The following is an 18726-nucleotide window of genomic DNA, read 5'->3' as shown; positions in this document are numbered from 1 at the left end:
ATTAATAGGTTCATTTCTTATTCTTGCTTAACTGACACAAACCTATTGGTTAATTATGTCTAACATGACTTCCTTCCAGGTTTTACTGGGAACAAAGCTTTTGAAGTCACAAGATACAATCATATAGGAGTTGCTTTTGATTCTACTAATAGCTGAAGTAATTGTAACTATAAGTTGTATATGTAGTGGCATGTAAGCAAGAGCCCCTGGGAAATGTGCAGAGATGATGCTTTTGCTTCTTAAAAAGGAAATGAGAATGGGGAAGGAACATGGTCAGGCTAAAAGAGACCCTAAGGAGCAGAATTAGGAGCATCTGAAAAACAATTGGAGGAAAGTTTAGCTGTTTTACCTATAAGTTACTTGAAGAAGTTTGTGATTTTTTTTTTTTTTTTTTTTAAGTACGGCATGATGAGAGTAGAGCTTAGATTGTCTCTTATAATTGATCCCAAATATTTACCAGTACCAGTACATGTATACTTTCTGATTCCTGATCCAGGTATTGCTGAGCTATAGATTTCATAACTAGGCTCTCTGATAGTAATGAACTTCATGGACCTATACTTACCTTCTGAAGGTAAAAGGTAATTAGGTAAAAGTCTGACAGGTTGGTGTTATCTCTGTCTAAACATAGGCCTATTTCTACACTAATTTGGGGAGTAGCCTCTGCAACTGGAAATCGGGGGAAAGGAAACACTTAAAACTTAATATGAAAATGTAAGGGGAGAAGAAAGGTTACAAACCTTATGATTGGAGAGAAATTTATAAGAAATATTATTTAGAATATATTATTTAGATATTAGAATGCTGATGTTTAAAAATAATAACAATAACTACCATTTTGTACCAGCCACTATACTAAATCCTTTATGCCTCATCCAAAAGTCTTAAAACCACTCTGCAAAGTACATACTAACTCAGTGTTATTGGTGAGGTAAATATAACTTCAAGAGGTTAAATAACTTGCCCAAAGTCAAAATTGAAACGGTGGAAAGAAGAGCTAATTAGATGTCAAGAATGGAAGAAAGAGCACCATTTTTAAGAGCAAGAAAAAGATAAAATGACTCCAGGAATAACCTAAGAAATGTTTAAGACCTAATATGAAGACTTGGAAACACTTCTGAGTGACACAAAAAACTCGAACAAATGGAAACCACATTCGTGGATGGGAATATTGAACCTACATAAACCTGTCAGTTTTGTCTAAAATTAATTTGTCAATTTAATGTGATCCTGATAAAAATACTAAGTGAATTTTTTTTGAGAACTAGACAAATGGATTCTCTAATTCATATGGAAAAAATAAACAAGTATCCAAGAAAACTCTGAAAAATAAGAGCAGAAATATATATAACTAGATATTAATGTATATTAATTTTAAAGTCTTAATAGTTAAAACTGCCTCAGAAATTGATATGTTAAACCAATAAAACAATATAAAACTCAGTCAAGACATAGACCCAAATCACCTTAAAGCAATGGAGAAAAATTCAGTTGGAGGGGTTATCAGTAAATAATCTTGGAATAAGTAAGACCATCATCTAAGGCAGGGATCCCCTTGGACCAGTTACCGGTAGGTGGCCTGTTAGGAATTGGGCTGCACAGCAGGAAGTGAGCAGCGGACAAGCGAGGGAAGCTTCATATGTATTTGCAGCCGCTCCCCATCACCTCATCGTCACCTAAGATCATCAGGCATTAGATTCTCACAGGAGTACTGGTCCCTGGTGCCAAAAAGGTTGAGGACTGCTGATCTAAGGAATAAAGTTTGATTAATACCTTATTTTATGTCTATGGTTGGATAAATTCCAGGTGAATCAAATATTGTAATGATAAATGTGCTCAAAGAAAACATGGACAAATTTGTTTATTATTTTGGAGTCAGGAAAGCTTTTCTGACTGAATTGTGAAGAGGCATAGAAAAGATAAACTACATAAAAGTAAAAATTATTAGGTAGAAATCATTGTAAACAAAAATGGTAAAATATTTATGATTCGTTACAATCAAAACACTAATCTTCTGGATATAAAACACTCCTAGAAATTGACGAGATAAAGAGACAACAATCCAGTAGCAAAATGGGCAAAAGATATGAACAGGCAGTTCACAGAAAAGGAAATACAATTATTTTTAAACAAATGAATACTCTTCAACTTTGTTCATATTAAGAGAAATTCAGAAAATGACAATGAGGTACTATTTTTTCATAAATCAGGTTAACAAATCCTTAAATTTGATTATAATGTGTGGTGAGGCCGTCAGTAAACAAGTTTTCATAAGTCGTTAGTATAAATTGATAAATTTTTATGAGGGTGTTTTGCCTGCATTTGTCAGAATTACAAATTTACATACCCTTTCTCCACAAAGTCTAAGAATATAACCCGTGCTCTGATGGCTATATTTGTACATACACTAAATGACTCATTACTGCGCCAATGTTTATAACAGCAAGACATTAGAAAGGACCTTGTGACTATCTGTTGGGAACTGGTAAAATAAGTATGGGAACTGGTAAAGTAATATGGAAAGATCTCTAAGATACATTAAGTAAAGAGAGCAGGGTGTAGAACATTGTGTAGAAAGCTGTATATTTATACACACACATTTGTATTTGCATATAGTTACATTAAAAAAACCTGGAAGGACACCAACAACTAGTAATGGTAGTTTACTCTGGTGGGGAGGTAAGATAAGGGGTGAGAACTATATTGGTGAGGATATAGATCGTAGACATAGATTTTTCACTGCATACCTCTTTTTAATAATGTAAACATATTATTAATTTCTTTTAAAGGGTAGGCTCTTGAATTAGAATGCTTGGATACAAATCCTGGCTCTGTTACTTTTTAGCTATGCTATCTAGGGCACATTGCTTAACCTCTCTGTGCCTGTGTTTTCTTCTCTAAAATTAGGATAATCATGCCAAACTCCTAGGGTGGTTGTAAGGATTGAGAAAGCACATGAAGTGCAAAGAGCAATGCCTGGCATGTGGTAAGTGCTCAGTAAATGTTTGCTTAAAATAAAACTATTAATATTAGAGTGGGAATTTAATTTTAGGCCTTCCTTACACAGAAGTGGTAAAATGCTGTTTCTATATTTACCTTAGACAGTATGTGTCTTTTCATTTACAACTAAAGTTCAGATATTCCACAAATGAATACCTTTCTACTATGTCTCAGAAATTGTGTTAAGCATGAAAGTACTTCTTTACTCTTATTCTTCAATTACCTTATTGTATCTCATGTTCAAAAATTATGCCCAAATTTCAAAAAAAGTATGTTTGCGAAGCCTAGAGGTAATGCTGTATTGGAGCAAGGTATAAAATGAATCGAATTCCTTTACTAGCAGACTTTAAAGATATAATGATACAGAAAAATTAAAAGATGCCTTTTTTATTCCTGATGGAAGTAGATTCATATTTATTGTCAAAAGTTTAATGATGAATAATTAGAAGGTGTCTTAGTCTATTCAGGCTGCTATAACAAAATTTCTCTATTCTGGGTGGCTTAACCAACAAACATTTCTCACAGTTCTCGAGGCTTGGAGAATAAGATCAAGGCCCTAGCAGAGTTGGTGAGGACCCTACTTCCTGGTTTACAGATAGCTATCTTCTCACTGTGTCCTCACATGGCAGAAAGGGTGAGGAGCTTTCTGGGAAAGGGCATTAATATCATTCATGAGGGCTCTACCCTCATGATCTAATCACCCCAAAGGCCCACCTCCTAGTACTATCACATAAGAGGTTAAGATTTTAACATAAATTTTGGGGTTGCACAGACAGTCATTGTATAACAGAAAGCATAGTTTATGTACTGATACATTCAGGAACATAGACACTTGACTAAATTCTGGTTATTCACACTTCAATTCTGCCTCTTCTTTAAATTTAAAATAAATACAATCGATTACACCTCTCTACTCTTATCTTACATTATAGTTATTTTAATAACGGTGTGCCTAAATTTATTTGCTTAGTATATAAATATGCTGTTAATAAACAAGATCCACTGCTTATATGTTGCTTGGCTAAAAAAATTTACACATCAATAAAATCAAGAAAAATATACATATTTCTGAGATCATAAAACTGATAAAAATGTGGAGAACAGAAAAAGAACATGTTAAATGGAAACCATTGTCCTATAAGTTAGCTATCTCCAACTCTCCAAAATAAACTGCAAAAACTACTACTCTTCCTTTTTTATTAATACTTCTTGAATTCACTTAGGTTCAAACCTTAGATTTACCTTAGAGTCCACTTCCTAGCCGGCAGCACCAACATTGACTCAGTTGCCAAATCTTATTGGTTCTTTTCTTAGTAACTCCTGTTTCCTTTCCTTTGTAAATGGCTAAATATGTGACCTTCAGCTAGTTACTTTAACAGGCCTTTTCGTTTCCTCCTATCTCAATCTAAAAATTTTAAAAATTCTTGTTAGACCATTACTAGTCTATGCAAAAACTGTGGCAATGGCTTTCTAATTGATTGTGTTCCAACCTATTCTTATTAATTCAGGGTTAATCTTTCTGAGACATATTTCTATTTCTGTTTCTTGAATTTGCGCAGCCGAAGTATCATCTCCTATATCTCGCTGGTCACTCTTATAAGAACTCAAGTCATGGGTTTTGCGCAGCACCAAATACAACCACTTGGCATTCAGTAAATTTTAAATTGCATTGCCATCTTCCTAATTTATATAATTATTTGGATAAAAATCTTCTTACCATGTCAGCTCTTGGAGGGTAGAAACCTTACTTTATGTTATACATATCTTTGTCATTATAGTGACATCATCTTGGTACATACAGAAGGAACACAGATGAGTTTATTGAATGAACAAGTGATCACTATATTTTATTGGATGTGCCATAGGATGGGAAGAAAATTATAGGTAGACATTTTTTTCATTGAGCTTGATGATCATCAGCTGTGTTATAACCAAAATTTTAAAATTTAAAACTATTCTAAGATATGGTAAAGTTGGTGTGGTCATAAAAGGAAACAAGAATGAGGCTTGGAAGACGTTTATTATACTCAGGTCCCAGAGAGAGGGGTCACCACCTGGTACACATGGCCACAGGGGAAGACACCAGGGTAGGCAGGAAGCAGAAGACAGGAGCGCAGAGATTTAAGATTATGGCTTTTATTGAGGTTTCCTGGGAAAGGCAAGACTGTGCAAAATAAACAGTTTAGGACTGGCTAGTTTGATTAATTTCTTAAGGCTTTGTGATATAGGGTTGTTGGTTTCTATTTCTTGGTACCTGGCAGGGGATGATTTAGGGTAGGGAAAATATTGGCTTGGTGTGTAAGAGATAGAAACATGTTTGGTGGTATCAACTCTGGATTGGTTGGTTTGCATGTGAAAGGCTTGCTAATTGGCAAGTGTTCTTTAGGAATTAGCTAGCCCTGGGAGGGGCCATCTGTTCTGGGCTCTTAAGTTCTTCTCCCCTACCCCGATGTCAAAGTGTCAAGACTACAGAAAAAGAAAATACAGTCAATATAATTGGCCCTGTGATAAATGGATACCAGATGTGCAAATAAACACAATCTAAAAAAATACAGAACCAGTGGGTTCTTTCTTTCTTGTGTTAAAAAGAAATTAAAGTAAAGCAACTATTTGATATTATATTTATGTTGGAGTCCTTATATTTCAACTTCTTTCCTATTTAAAGCAATTAGTTTCATCGGTTCTTAGACATCTAGAAAGGACTTTTCTAAAGAAAAAATATTGTAAAGCCCTAAGTATTTATAAAATTTTAAGTATATTTTGAAAATAAATTATTAAAGCAATGTTATTTGTATTATTAACAAAAAGACAACATTTCAATAAATAGGAAAATGTTTATATCTTAGTGCCTTTATTTGTGAAGTAGGGATGATGGTACACTTGCCTTGTGGTGTTATGAGGATTAAATGAGATTAAATAAAGTGCTTTTAGCACAGTGCCAGGCACATAATAAGCTCTTTATATATGTTCACTGTATACCTCTCTGTAGATAGAATTCATAAAAGGGGTATGAACTTGTAAACATCCATAATAAAGAATTTTAAAAATCTAATTAGTTATATTTCTATCTAAGCATTATTTTATTATGGGCTGTCTACTATGACATATAAATTACTTTATATTAACTTTAGATTCTATCAGAGAACTCATTAAAATGTTTTCATGACCTTGGATTGTACCAGTCCAAATTCCTATTGGTAATTATTGGTAAAATAAAAGAGAATAAACACTTTAATGTAATTTTTTTATATTTAGTTTTTTTTACATCTTAATTTGTTTTATAATATACCTTATGATCATTATATGTATTATATTAGAGAACCTTTAAAAAAATGTCAATAAACAATAATTTCACTTTAGGAATAGAGATTAAGTGAAGTAGCCTTTCGGTTATTATCTCTAACAAAATTAGCCATATGATTATTTAAAGTAAAAAAAAGCATTCTGAGTTATTAGTGCTATTCACTAATCTTAAGTGATTAATGTCTTCATTTTCCAAAAGTCAGACTCAAAATATATCCGTTACACATTTAGTAGTTTAAGCAATTAAAGAACAATAAAAGAAGAAAAAAAACCACTTATAAATAATTAGTGTTGACAATTTAAAGATAGATATTTATTTTTCCAGTCTTTTTTCTGTGTATATATTGAGACTGCATGTGACATTTTTGTGTGTGTGTGTGACATATTTTTAAACAAGAATGGAGTTATATAGTACCTTTTTAATTTTATAAAGAGGTAACATGAAATTTAAATTTTTAGAGATGGATTTTAAGTGTACCTTGTGTTGCTCTTGTTAGAGTGTTAAGTTATTCAGAGAGAAGAGGAAACCTATGTTTATAGCAACGAGTGAGGCATGATAGGACAGGATTTTGAAACTTAAGCTATGGCAGAATTAAACATCTGGTAGAATTACTAAGGAGTTGAAATGGTGCCTCTTTAGCTATGTATCAAAGTAAATTCTCCTGACCTTGGTTTTGTAATTGTTATCAATATGGCTGTGCTTGTCGATGTTTGTAACAATACTGTTTTTTGACCCTATTGCTTGAACATAAAACATTAACTAACATTTTTGTTCTTTATTTAAAACATTGCTAGTTGTTCAAACTTTAAGGTTCAGTTTTTAAAATTAACATTATGTGTAGGACTGCATTAAACTCAGACTTCATTAAGAGTTAAGATCAGTTGCGGACTTGGATCATGCTTTGTAATTGTGCTGTTACACCAGATAATCCCTGATTTATGAATGAATTGTATTTTTTAAAACTTAAAATTTTTCTTTGCTTATAGAAATATTGCTAGATATCAAAAATACGTTTTCAAACCTATCTTCTTTAAAACACATTATACCTAAGTATAATATTTTGTTAATAATTACATTTAACTGATCTGTATAACTTTCTTTATAGAAAAATTCATTTGGGTTTTAAATTTGGATGTCAGAAATTTATCTGCATCCTTCACCTATCCCAGCTTTAGCTCTTTTGCTTTATCAGTTCTGGAAAGTTTAGGATAGATATTTGTGGGCAGCATTTACCTTAACTATATATTCCATTTAAAAAATAAAATAATACCTAACTATAGCCTCTGTTTCTTAGGTAAGAAAATCTATCACTCCAGGTTAGTTATTTCCCTAGAGGACGTTTGTTCTTTTGGAGTTCAGGGTCACTTTATAAGTTGGGGAATTTCTGTACCTTAAAAAAAATTCCTTTTTTCCTGATCTTCAAAATAATACATGACCTTTATTTCTCTTTTAAAGTTACAGAAGAAATGTATGATTTTAAAAAGTGGAAGCCACCTTTCCCCCTATATTCTAAAGATGACTACTATTTGCTTATATTTTTATATCTTTTATACCTGTATTAAATACATAATTCTATACACATATACATAAAGATCTGTGGTTTGCATTTCATTTAATAGATTTCTATCTTTTAATGTTACTATATAGACATTTTTAGTAGAAGCATCAGTTTTTATTGCATGGATATTCTATAGTTTACCAACTTATTACTGGAATTCTGGTTATTTCCTGTTTCGTTTTTTTTAATAGTTACAAACTGTAATTCAATATACATCATTTTACAAGGTATAATAAATTCCTAAAAGAAAGTTTCTGGGTCAAAGGGTATGCCTATATAGAATGGTAATATATTGCCACTTGCTCTCTAAAAAGCTTTTTTTTTTGGCGTATATTTTAAAGATTGTTTTGAAAAATGTGACTTTTGTCAATTTTGTGTAAATGTATTTTTTTTGCCATTTTTTTAACCCTTTGGCATGGAAACAGTGTGATTATGAACTAGAAACTTCTGAATTTCAAAATCGAGTTTATCTGTACTTATTCAGAATAAGTTAATTTTTTGTAGATTGCCTTTTTTGTTTAAAAAATTTTTTTCCATGTATAGTTGACATCCAGTGTTTTAGTTTCAGGTGTATAACATAGTGGTTAGGCAATTACATACCTTATGAAGTGATCACCATGATAAGTAGTACCCATCTGGCTGGCATGTGGATTGCCTTTAAAACATAGATGGTAATATTTGGCTAACTTGACAGGAATGTTTTGAACTTGAAAATATTCGTTTGTGTATTCATTTGCTAGGGCAGTTATAACAAAGTACCAGAAACTGGGTGGCTTAAATAACAGAGATGTGTTATAGCTCTGGAGGCTAGAAATTTAAGATTAAGGTGTCAACAGAGTTTGTTTGTTCCTTCTAAAGCCTATGAGGGAAAGATCTGTTCCAGGCCTCTCCTAGCTTCTTGTTTACTGGCAGTCTTAGGCATTCCTTCACATGGCATTGTCCTTTTTGCCTGTCTCAGACCAAATTACCCCTTTTATTAGGCCATGGTTTAGGTGCCTACCCTACTCCCATGTGACCTCATCTTAACTAATTACTTCCTAAAGGACACTATTTCCAAATATGGTCACATTCTCAGGTACTAGGGATTAGGAAGGACCTCAACATATGAACCTTGGGGGAACACAGTAACATCCAATAACAGTAAGATTTTGAGATCTGTGGATGACAAGATACAGAGTGATAATGTAATGTTTATATTTTTCTCAAGTAGCTGTTTTAGATTTTGAATAAGATGTAGCTTTTAAGAGATGCTAGTTGTGAATATGTTGCTAATGATGTTTTTATAGCATTACCTTTATACCCAAAGGACAAAACATTCTTTACTGTTTGTTTTCTTTGTTTATAGGGTTCTTAGAGCATATTGATAATGATGATTGTATCTTAATGTCAGGTTCAAACCATGGTTAGCAGAAGATTCCTGATAGACCATCTTGTATATTTTGTGATTGGTCGTCTGGGAAGAAGTATTTATGTGTGTACTATTATTAAATCCGCCTGGGTCATAGTCAGTACTCATGGGACTGCTGTTCATGATTATTCCTGGACATGTGCAGAACTGCAAAATATTTGAATCTCCTAATGTGCACATTCCCTGCTGATTCAACAAAGCAGTGCTCTGCCTTCTTGTTTAAGATCTCAAACTATGAGTGTCTTTTTGTGGTATATTTAGTGACACATTTTTTGCATTTTTTACTTTTTGTGGGTGGTTTCATTGTTTAAAATGGCCCCCGAGCCTAGTGCTAAAGTGCTGTTTAGTGTTCCTAAGCTCAAGAGGGCTGTGATGTGCCTTATAAGAAAATATAGTGACATGAGTTATAGTGCTATTGGCTATGGATTCAGTGTTAATGAATCAACAGTATATTAAGTTGTCTTAGAGACACACGAAATGTTATGTATTGATTAGTTGTTGAAAATATGGTGATCAGAGGCTTGTGGGAACCTAACACTATTTTTCCTTAGGGGCAGTGGTTCATTTATTTGCTAAGTAAGTGTTTGTGGTGATTTTATAGAAGATAACTATTGCAAATAACAATAATTGGTTGTATTCCTAACTAGACTAAAATAAAAATATTACGATTATAAGTAGAAACAATGATGGGGTTTCTTAGAAGGTTCATATGTTGTGTTGTTTTGCATCATCTTTTAAAAAGGTATAAAAGAAGTCTGCAGTCACCATCTTTTAGCTTTTATTTCTCTCTTTTTGTAGCTTTCATTAACTACTGTTGAGAATGTAGAATTTTTCATTTTCTGTCCTTAATGGCAAAGAGAAGAAAATTGACAGAGGAAGATGTTCCACAATCATTAGAGAAATCAGAAAGTGAATGTAGATAGCACCACTATATGATGATGGCGAAATAGATCTTACAAAGTGAGCTCTTAAACAGTAAGTTTGGAGATGATAAGGCTACATGAATTTTCACAAATTCAAGAATTGAATATATTTCTTAGGTCCCAAAGGAAATAGGGAATTCTTATTCAGTTAGTTATTCAACAGGAAGGATTATATCTTGTAGCATTTTTACAGCAAGAATCTGGACCTGTCCTGTATTGCAAAAAGGATGTGTAACATCTTATGATGTTTGCGCAGGAAAATTTATTTGATGCAGTGTGTAGGTGAACAATTGCTCAAATCAGATGTGTATACAAAAGCAACTAGGAGGAAATAGATGAAGTAGAGCTGAAAATCATCATTAGGTTGAACATTTTAATTTTTATAAATCTAAAGAAGACAGTATTTCGCATTTATGGAGTAAAGAAAATGGACTTTTTCTCAATAAAATGATGTCCCATCTGTTTTCAGAAATATTGCATTTTAACAATACAAGTGTAAGAAGCAGAAGCAATGATGAGCTAAGACTTTTTTAGACATGTATTTGGAATATATCTGCCATCAGTCTTTCCAAGATGGATATATTACATACATCTCTCTAGTTCTTTATGTTTTCTGTTTTTGCACCTGTCTCTGAAAAAATGTATTTTGCTTTCCCAGGGCAATCTCTTCCACTTATGTTTTCTTTGCCTTTTTGTGCCTCCCAGAACTAAATGTTCCTTTTTTCTTTCCTTGAGGAGGAGTATTGTGAACCATAAATACTGATACGAACAGTGTTACTTATCTCAAAATTTTTATATGAACATTTTGAAGCATAAAGAAAAGTTGAAAGAGTAGCACGATGACCAACAGTTAACATTTTGCCACATATTTCCATCTGTTTATTTGTATATTTTTAAAACAGATCGTTTATTTCTAGATTATAATCAAATGTAATGATTATATGCTGTTACTAAACCTTTAGCATCATACATTTGTAATTCCAGCATCTTATAGCACCTATTTATCAAAGGAATCAATTTTTTTAATGGGCATGCTTAGCAAGTTTTTCTTTTTTTTTTTGTTCTTTTCTTTATATATCCATACTCATCCTAAATTATAGTGAATTTAATCCCCACTTATCCCTTCTTGTTTTTAATTGTGTTACTTGACCACAAAAGGCATGTGTAGCTTGGTAATTAAAACTTGAGTTACTATAGAACCTGGTACATAGTAAACATTCAATAAATGTTAGCTGTTCGGTTTGATATGAATACTATGTTCCTTTCTTTCTCACACAGGGCAGCATTGAGCCAGTCTTTCTAGTAATTTTTTTGTTTTGCTGAGTTCATTTATTCCTCTTTCATTCTTACTTATCATTGACTTTCTTTTCAGGCTATCTTGTTTCAAGCATTTAACCAGAATTTGACCTAAATGTGAAATGTCTCAATGTACCATTGATCTGACTTTCTAGCTTAGTGGGAGGAAATGGTTGAGGCTATTCATTTTGAACCATTTGGAAAAAATAAGTAATTTTTAATGATTATACAAAGAAGTTAACCAGTTTTGTGTATTTGTTTGAAAAGCCTGTATTAAATACTATTCCCCAGGCATACAATGATGTTTGTTTCTTTAATAATGTATTTCTGTAATAGTTATTCATTCTCAAAATAGGTACCTCAATAATTTGATGAGGCTAAAACTCTGCAAGAACCAAAGTTATTTATCTTTAGTTATTACTATGTAGAAAAAAATTAAAGAGCTCAGGTTAGTTTTAAAGGGAAAACATTGATTTTAATACATTGCCTTATCTATTTTCTCTAATGTTCTATTTAATTCTTTAAATTAAATTTTATTTTTTATTTTGAATAGACAGTATATTCACATGATTCAAAAACCAAAATAATTTAAGTACACATTGAGAAGTTTTGCTCTTATTTGATCACCCTATTTCCCCCTCTACCCACAACCTCTATAGGTAACTGCGTTTATTATTTTTTTTAATCTTTCTAAAATTTCTTTATGTAGATGTAAACAAATATGAATATATATTCTTCCCTCTCCCTTTCACAAAAAGTAGCAAATCATGTGTACTGTTCTACATCTTGTTTTTTTCCTCTTTCGGTAATATACTCTTGAGATCTTTTTATATCGGCATGTAGAGTTTCTTCATTATTTTTTTGTGGAGCATAGTATTCCAATGTATAGATTGAAATCTTTATTGATGGATACTTGGAATATTCTCAGTCTTTTGTTGTTACATACAATCCTGGAAATATACATAAATACATACATGTTCACACACACATGCATTTGTACTCTACCCTCCTAGATTCTCCAGCTTGGACTTGTCTAGACAAAAGACAGATTGTCAGCAGAAAAACAAAAGTTTATTAACACATGTGTTGCACTTACATGTGGGAGCACTCAGTAATGAGTAACTCAAGGTGTGATAGAATATGTGCTTATGTAGCATCTTAAAAACAACAAAATTTTAGAGAAGTAACATTTTAGTTTCTGGGTTGGTAAAATGTAGAAAAGTAAGTATACAGGAGAACTAATGGAAGATAAGGGCTAGTAAGTAAAGTTTGTTTTGTACGTTTCATTGCTGCCATCTCTGAGCTATTAAGGGTCTAGAGTTGTCTCTGGTGATTAACTTCTGTCCTTCCTGGTAGAGAAGGAAGTGGGGGACAGTTTTACAAATTTATGTCCTGCTTTTATGCAAATAGGGGAAGATCAGAGAGCTTTTCTTGTATCTCCTCCTTAATGGCCTTCAGTTCAAAATAATAATCTACTGCAGTGGCATATTTTGGGGTGGCATATACTATTACCTGTCAGCACTTAGGTGTATCTATAGGATAATTTCCTGGAAATGGAATTGCTAGGTCCAAAGGTGAATGTATATGTTTTGTTAGGTATTGACACATTCCTTTCCATAAAGGTGGTTCTATTTTATACTCCCACTGTCAGTATATGAGTGCTCTTTTCCCCAGCAGATGAAATCTCTTTAATGTCTCCAAAGTTTTGCCTTTTCCAGAATGTCATATAGTTAGAACCATGCAGTATGTAGCCTTTTCAGATTGGTATCTTTCACTTAGAAATATGTATTTGTTTCCTCCATGTCTTTTCATAACTTGATAGCTCATTTCTTTTTAGTGCTGAATAATATTCCATCATTTGAGTGTACTACAGTTTATCCACTTACTTACTGAAGAACATTTTGGTTGCTTCCAAGTTTTGGCAGTTATGAATAAAGATGCTATAAATAATCACATGAAGGTTTTTGTGTGGATATAAGTTTTCAGCTCTTTTGGGTAAATATCAGGGAGTGCAATTTTTGGATTATGATAAGGGTATGTTTATTTTATTTTATAAGTAATTGCCAAACTGTCTCCTAAAGTGGCTGTACCATTTTGCATGCCCACCAGCAATGAGCGAGAGATCTGTAGCTCTAATTCTTCGTCAGCATTTGGTGGTGTCATTGTTTTGGATTTGGGCCATTTTAATAGGTACATAGTGGTATCTCATTTTAATTTGCACTTCTCTCATGACATATGATGTAGACTATCCTTTTAGTTGCTTAACTTACCGTCTGTGTATCTTCCTTGGCGAGGTGTCTGTTAGGTCTTTTGCCTGTTTTTTAATTGGATGGTTCATTTTCTTGTTGAATTTTAAGAGGGTTCTTTTTTTTTTTTATTTTTTTTTTATTTTGGATAACAGTCCTTTATTAGATGAGTCTTTTGCAATTTTTTTCTTGTAGCCTGTCTTCTTCTTTTGATAAAGGTAAACTTTTATAATTGAAGGTTAACCCCTATAGAAAAGTATACAAATCGAGTGTATGGCTTTATGAATTTTCAAAGGGAACATATTATTGGCTTCTCGATGTAGTTTGAATTTGCATTTTTCTCATCAATGAAGTTGAGCATCTGTGATCAGAGATCATTTCTATTTGTTTTTCTGTGAACTATTAGTTCAGATCTTTTACTCATTTTGCATTGAATTACTGCTTTTGTTCTAGTGAGTCTTTAAAATTTGGAGAGATTATTTCTTTGAGATATGAATAACATTTTCTCCCTGTTTTTGTCAGTCTTTCCATTTTGCTTTTAGTTAGTTAGTTTTACTATAACAAATTGAATTTTCTTAAATGGGTGCACGGAATCTCTTCCTCTTGCTTCAGCTCAGGACTTACCTTAAGTATCAGTGTCTTCTGGAATTCTTCCTGGTATCTTTGGAGGCTTTAATAAGTATCTCCTATTCCCATGTCCCTTTTGTATATTTTCATCTTAGCATTTAATCACAGTCCTTATCTCACCTGTTTTTCTATAGACTAAACTCTACAACTCTGTTTTAAACAATCATCTCTTTGTCTCTAGTGATTGGAGCACAAGAGAGATATACAGTAAATATTAGTGTTTGGTATGAATATGAATGATTGTTTCTTCTTTGTTTCTTGGATTTTTGGTGCCTTTGATTTTACAGCCATTGCTATAAAGTACTCTTTAATTGTTATTGTTTAACCATCCAGTCTTATTCATCCCTCTTGTCATCCTGTTATTTTCTGCTCTTTGCTGCTCTTTGCTAGTTTTCTTTGAGGATTGTTTTGGAGAGACATTGACTTATTCCTGGGGCCTCTGAGAGAGAACAGATCTTTTGTGTGTTTTATTTCTTCATAATTAAGATTTATGGGAATGTTTTGATGTAAACAGATGATGCCATATTTTGAAGTCTTTTTTCTCAATATTTTTGGTAGACAATGAGTTATAGCTTGTTTTCCTTTTTTTTTGTTTTTGTATGTATCTGCAATACAATTTTATAAAATCACAAAAAGCGAGAGATTAGTACAATGAACTTCCACATACTGTTTAATAGTTTTGTGAATTAACTTACAGTACTTTAAGGTAAGTACTTAAAATATCATATCATTAGAGTTGTGCAAATTCCTAAAGGCTATTTTTAGGATTAACCTCCCACCTTAAAATGCAAGGTAGTAATCTAGATACATTTTGAATTTTTCTATACATTGAGATTTAAACGTCCTTGATGCAATCTGTTTTATTATTAAATAGCTTGTACATTGAGCTGAAATATGCTTCTGAAGAAACCCTGATTGATTCAGTTTTAACAGCTTTTTGACATGAGGCTTTCAGTTTATTGAAGACAAATTATAGCTTCCTTTTTAAGCTAAAACAAAGTTAATTTTAAATGGCATCTTAAAAAAACTTGTACGAAGTAAAAAACTGAGACATTACATATCTTAAAGAGACTAAGGGAATAAGTTTACTTCATTGATATCTTTGATGTTAAAATAGCAGTCCGTAAACCTGTTATGGTCACATTGCCTTTCACTTCTCTCTTTGGCATATCCAGTAGATGCTTTATTTCTGAGCTCTGTAAAGAATTTGTTTCCTATTAGAAATTGCCAATTCAGATTATTTCATTAAGTTCAGAATCACTCCATAGTAGTATCTATATCTGTCAATTGTGATTTTATTAAAAAACAGAGCCCAGGTTATTTAAATGATCCCCTTTTCAGCTGGACTCTTTTATTGGTAATGGCTTTCAATGAAGAACACTTTGAGAGAATCTTTACAAACCCTTAACATCTTCCCACAGATGTTCAAGTCACTTAATATTCTGATTATGCCCTATGATATATATCTGTATTTATTACAATGAAAATTTTGCGTGGAACATACTGGTTAGATTTTTCAGAATAACTGATGTTATACTTAGTCTGTTTCAGCATTTCCTTAGCTTTTTAATACAAGATGAAGATTGTGTTTTATTCTCATTGGGAGTTCAAAACTAGAATGTAATATCTCTCTCCTTGATTTCTGTAGAGCAGGTTGTTGCCCTGGATGCCCAAAATATCGTAGCTGTTTCATGTGGAGAAGCTCATACGTTAGCACTAAATGACAAGGGCCAGGTGTATGCTTGGGGTCTCGATTCTGATGGACAACTTGGCCTGCTAGGATCAGAGGAATGTATCAGAGTACCCAGGTAACAAAGGTGACCAAAAAGAGGTCTTTAATAATCTTTCATCATAAATTTGTTATCTAAATTATTCTGCTTACAGTGGGCGTACTTCTTTCCTTTGAGTTCTTAAGGAGTTTACTAGTTAGGTTCTTGCTTTTAATTTGGGTTGAATGCTTTTTTAAATATATATTTTATATTTCCCCCAAATTATGTTTGTAAAGAAAAGCGATGAGGAATATATATTTTACTATAAATTTTCTCTTACTAGCAGTTTTAAGTGTAAGATTAGACTAATTTAAACTATTAATTTTATCTTGAGTATCCCAGCTATTGACATATTTATCAAATATTGGTTGGCTGCATGTTTCTCTATCTTGTTTTTTTAGTCTTTATTGTTTTTGACTGTAGAAGTTCCACATACTTAGTGTAAAAAGAATTCAGTCACTTTCCACTTTTTTACATAGCAATGCCTATGATTCAATTTATGTTAACCATTAAAATCATAGAATTATTTAAAAATAATGCTTTGTCAATGTTGAAGTCTTATAGATTTACACAGGACATAACCATTGTTTTAATAGTAAAAATTATAAGAGCATGAATATATCTAGGTAAAAATATAAAGATTTAAAGAAAAATGTCCAATTTCTTTTAGATACATAAATAATACACTAACTTATGCCTAGTTTTATAATTGTACAAATTCTTACCTCCTTAAACTCTTGTTCTTTCTTCCTAGTAATAGTTATAGGGACAAAAGAGAACTCTCCAGGGAACCAAGGAATTAAACTAATTTGAGATTTTTCGGGCAGCTTGTTTTTAATACATTTAGATATTTTGTTTTTAATTTAAAATTGATAATGTTTGTTTTCATTTGAGAAATAGGATGTAACTACTAGGATAAAAAAACGGAGCACAGGAACTAATATATTTCAGGGCAAGAACTCTTATCACTGTTAGCAATGAGGGTTTTTTTAAACTAGGAATAGTAGCTAGTTCCTTTAGTAAGCCTATATAACCTTCTCTTATTAATGAAAAATTTGAAATATTTGTTTTATTTTAACATATTAAAAGTATTTCATTTTATTCTAGTAATGGATTGTCTGTTGAGACTTTTGGATATGTCACATTCACATATTATTATTGAACTTGTAACTAGATTCCACAAAACTCAACAAATTTCTCCTTTGTTTCTTTTGCAATAATAGTTAAATAATTGCTATTCCCATTGTGCTTTTAATGTCTGTTAATGATGGTGCTGGTGGGAGAAAAACTTTTTCCTTAAGTAAATTGAATTCCTTTAGTCATTTCAATTTTGATTTCTTTCAGAAGGTGGTAATTTGTAACCAAATGGTTATTGACTAGATAATACAGAGCATTCGTAGAAACATAGTAACCTCATGTTTGTCATGTCCTCTACTGCTTTTATTTCTTCTCACAAGTAATTGTTGTAGAGTGGAGTTTAAGATTTTAAAATTTTTGTGATTTTAGGATTAAAAAGGGACTTATATGTTGGACTTTCTAAGTTAACATTCTCAAAACCATTTTTCATGGCAGAGCTTTCTAATTTTCCTTATTTTTGCTCCACCGGTCTCTTAATTCTCATACTTACATTTTTGTTGCTGTACACTTCTGGTATAAGAGATTTCAGTCGGTAATCTGTAGATGATTAGGAAATGGAAAAGAAAGGTAACTATAAAGAAAGAATTTTACTACATGACAATTTATTTGAAGGTGACCCAATAATAAATTATGTATTTGTGACTTTACTGTTTTATGAACCTGGATGGGAACCTGAAAGAGATCCTGTTTTTGTATTTGCTAAATATCTGTATTAACTTTAAGCTGTGTGTTAAGGAAGTTCTCCTATTCAGGCTTATCGGTTTTTCATGGGCTGATCTGATTTGTTGTGTCATATACATAGTATTTTCATGTCTTAAAGGGCGATTTAGTATTTCAGTAGAGATATATTTTATAAAAGACTGCCAGTGATTTTTTTCTTTTGAAATTTCAGTACCAAATCATTTTTTAGATTCGAGGCTTTTTCTAGATTCTTAGGTATGTCATCCAGCTTTGTAAATTCACATACATTTTGAATAAAACATGGATAGAAGACAAGAAGAGACTCAAATATATGTAAATAGATTTTTAAAAAATGAGTATGACTTTTGTGAGAGTGATCAGAAATGTGAAGCTTCACATTAGGCTGTATTTTCTTGAGGACAAAATCCATTTTTATGCCAGTTGATAAGAATATGTAAATTAAGTGGCACTTTAAAATTAAAGAAGAATGTAAAATTAATAGTAAATAGATTATATTTGAAAGTCTTCCTAGTTTGATAATCTTTTCCTACTTCTGATTTCACTGTATTTTGAAATCACTATATCTTAGAGAAAATGATATTATTTAATATCGGGTATCTGTAGACATGCATTAATGGCTAGTTATTTTTACATAGGATATATGTTATACCTTTATTAAAAAAAAAATTAAGCCTAATTTTATTATCTTTTAGTTTAATGTAAATGGAAATACATACTTTTCCATGCAAACTTTAGAAAAACTATTGTTGGCAATAA

General features: G+C 31.9%; 1 protein-coding gene across 12 annotated transcripts in view; it reads left to right on the top strand.

The window, feature by feature from the left end:
* HERC4 (HECT and RLD domain containing E3 ubiquitin protein ligase 4) overlaps window positions 1-18726 on the top strand; it is a 122188-nt gene that overhangs the window by 9965 nt on the left and 93497 nt on the right. For all 12 annotated transcript variants that reach the window (XM_023520117.1, XM_023520122.1, XM_023520121.1 and 9 more), the window contains one exon: window positions 16011-16170. In XM_023520117.1, the coding sequence (XP_023375885.1) occupies window positions 16011-16170 (160 nt within the window). The remainder of the gene's footprint in view (window positions 1-16010; window positions 16171-18726) is intronic.

The sequence above is a fragment of the Pteropus vampyrus genome, unplaced genomic scaffold, assembly GCF_000151845.1.
Source record: "Pteropus vampyrus isolate Shadow unplaced genomic scaffold, Pvam_2.0 Scaffold249, whole genome shotgun sequence".
NCBI lineage: Eukaryota > Metazoa > Chordata > Mammalia > Chiroptera > Pteropodidae > Pteropus > Pteropus vampyrus.
The sequence above is the reverse complement of the archived record's forward strand: the minus strand, read 5'-3'. Positions and strand labels throughout refer to the sequence as shown.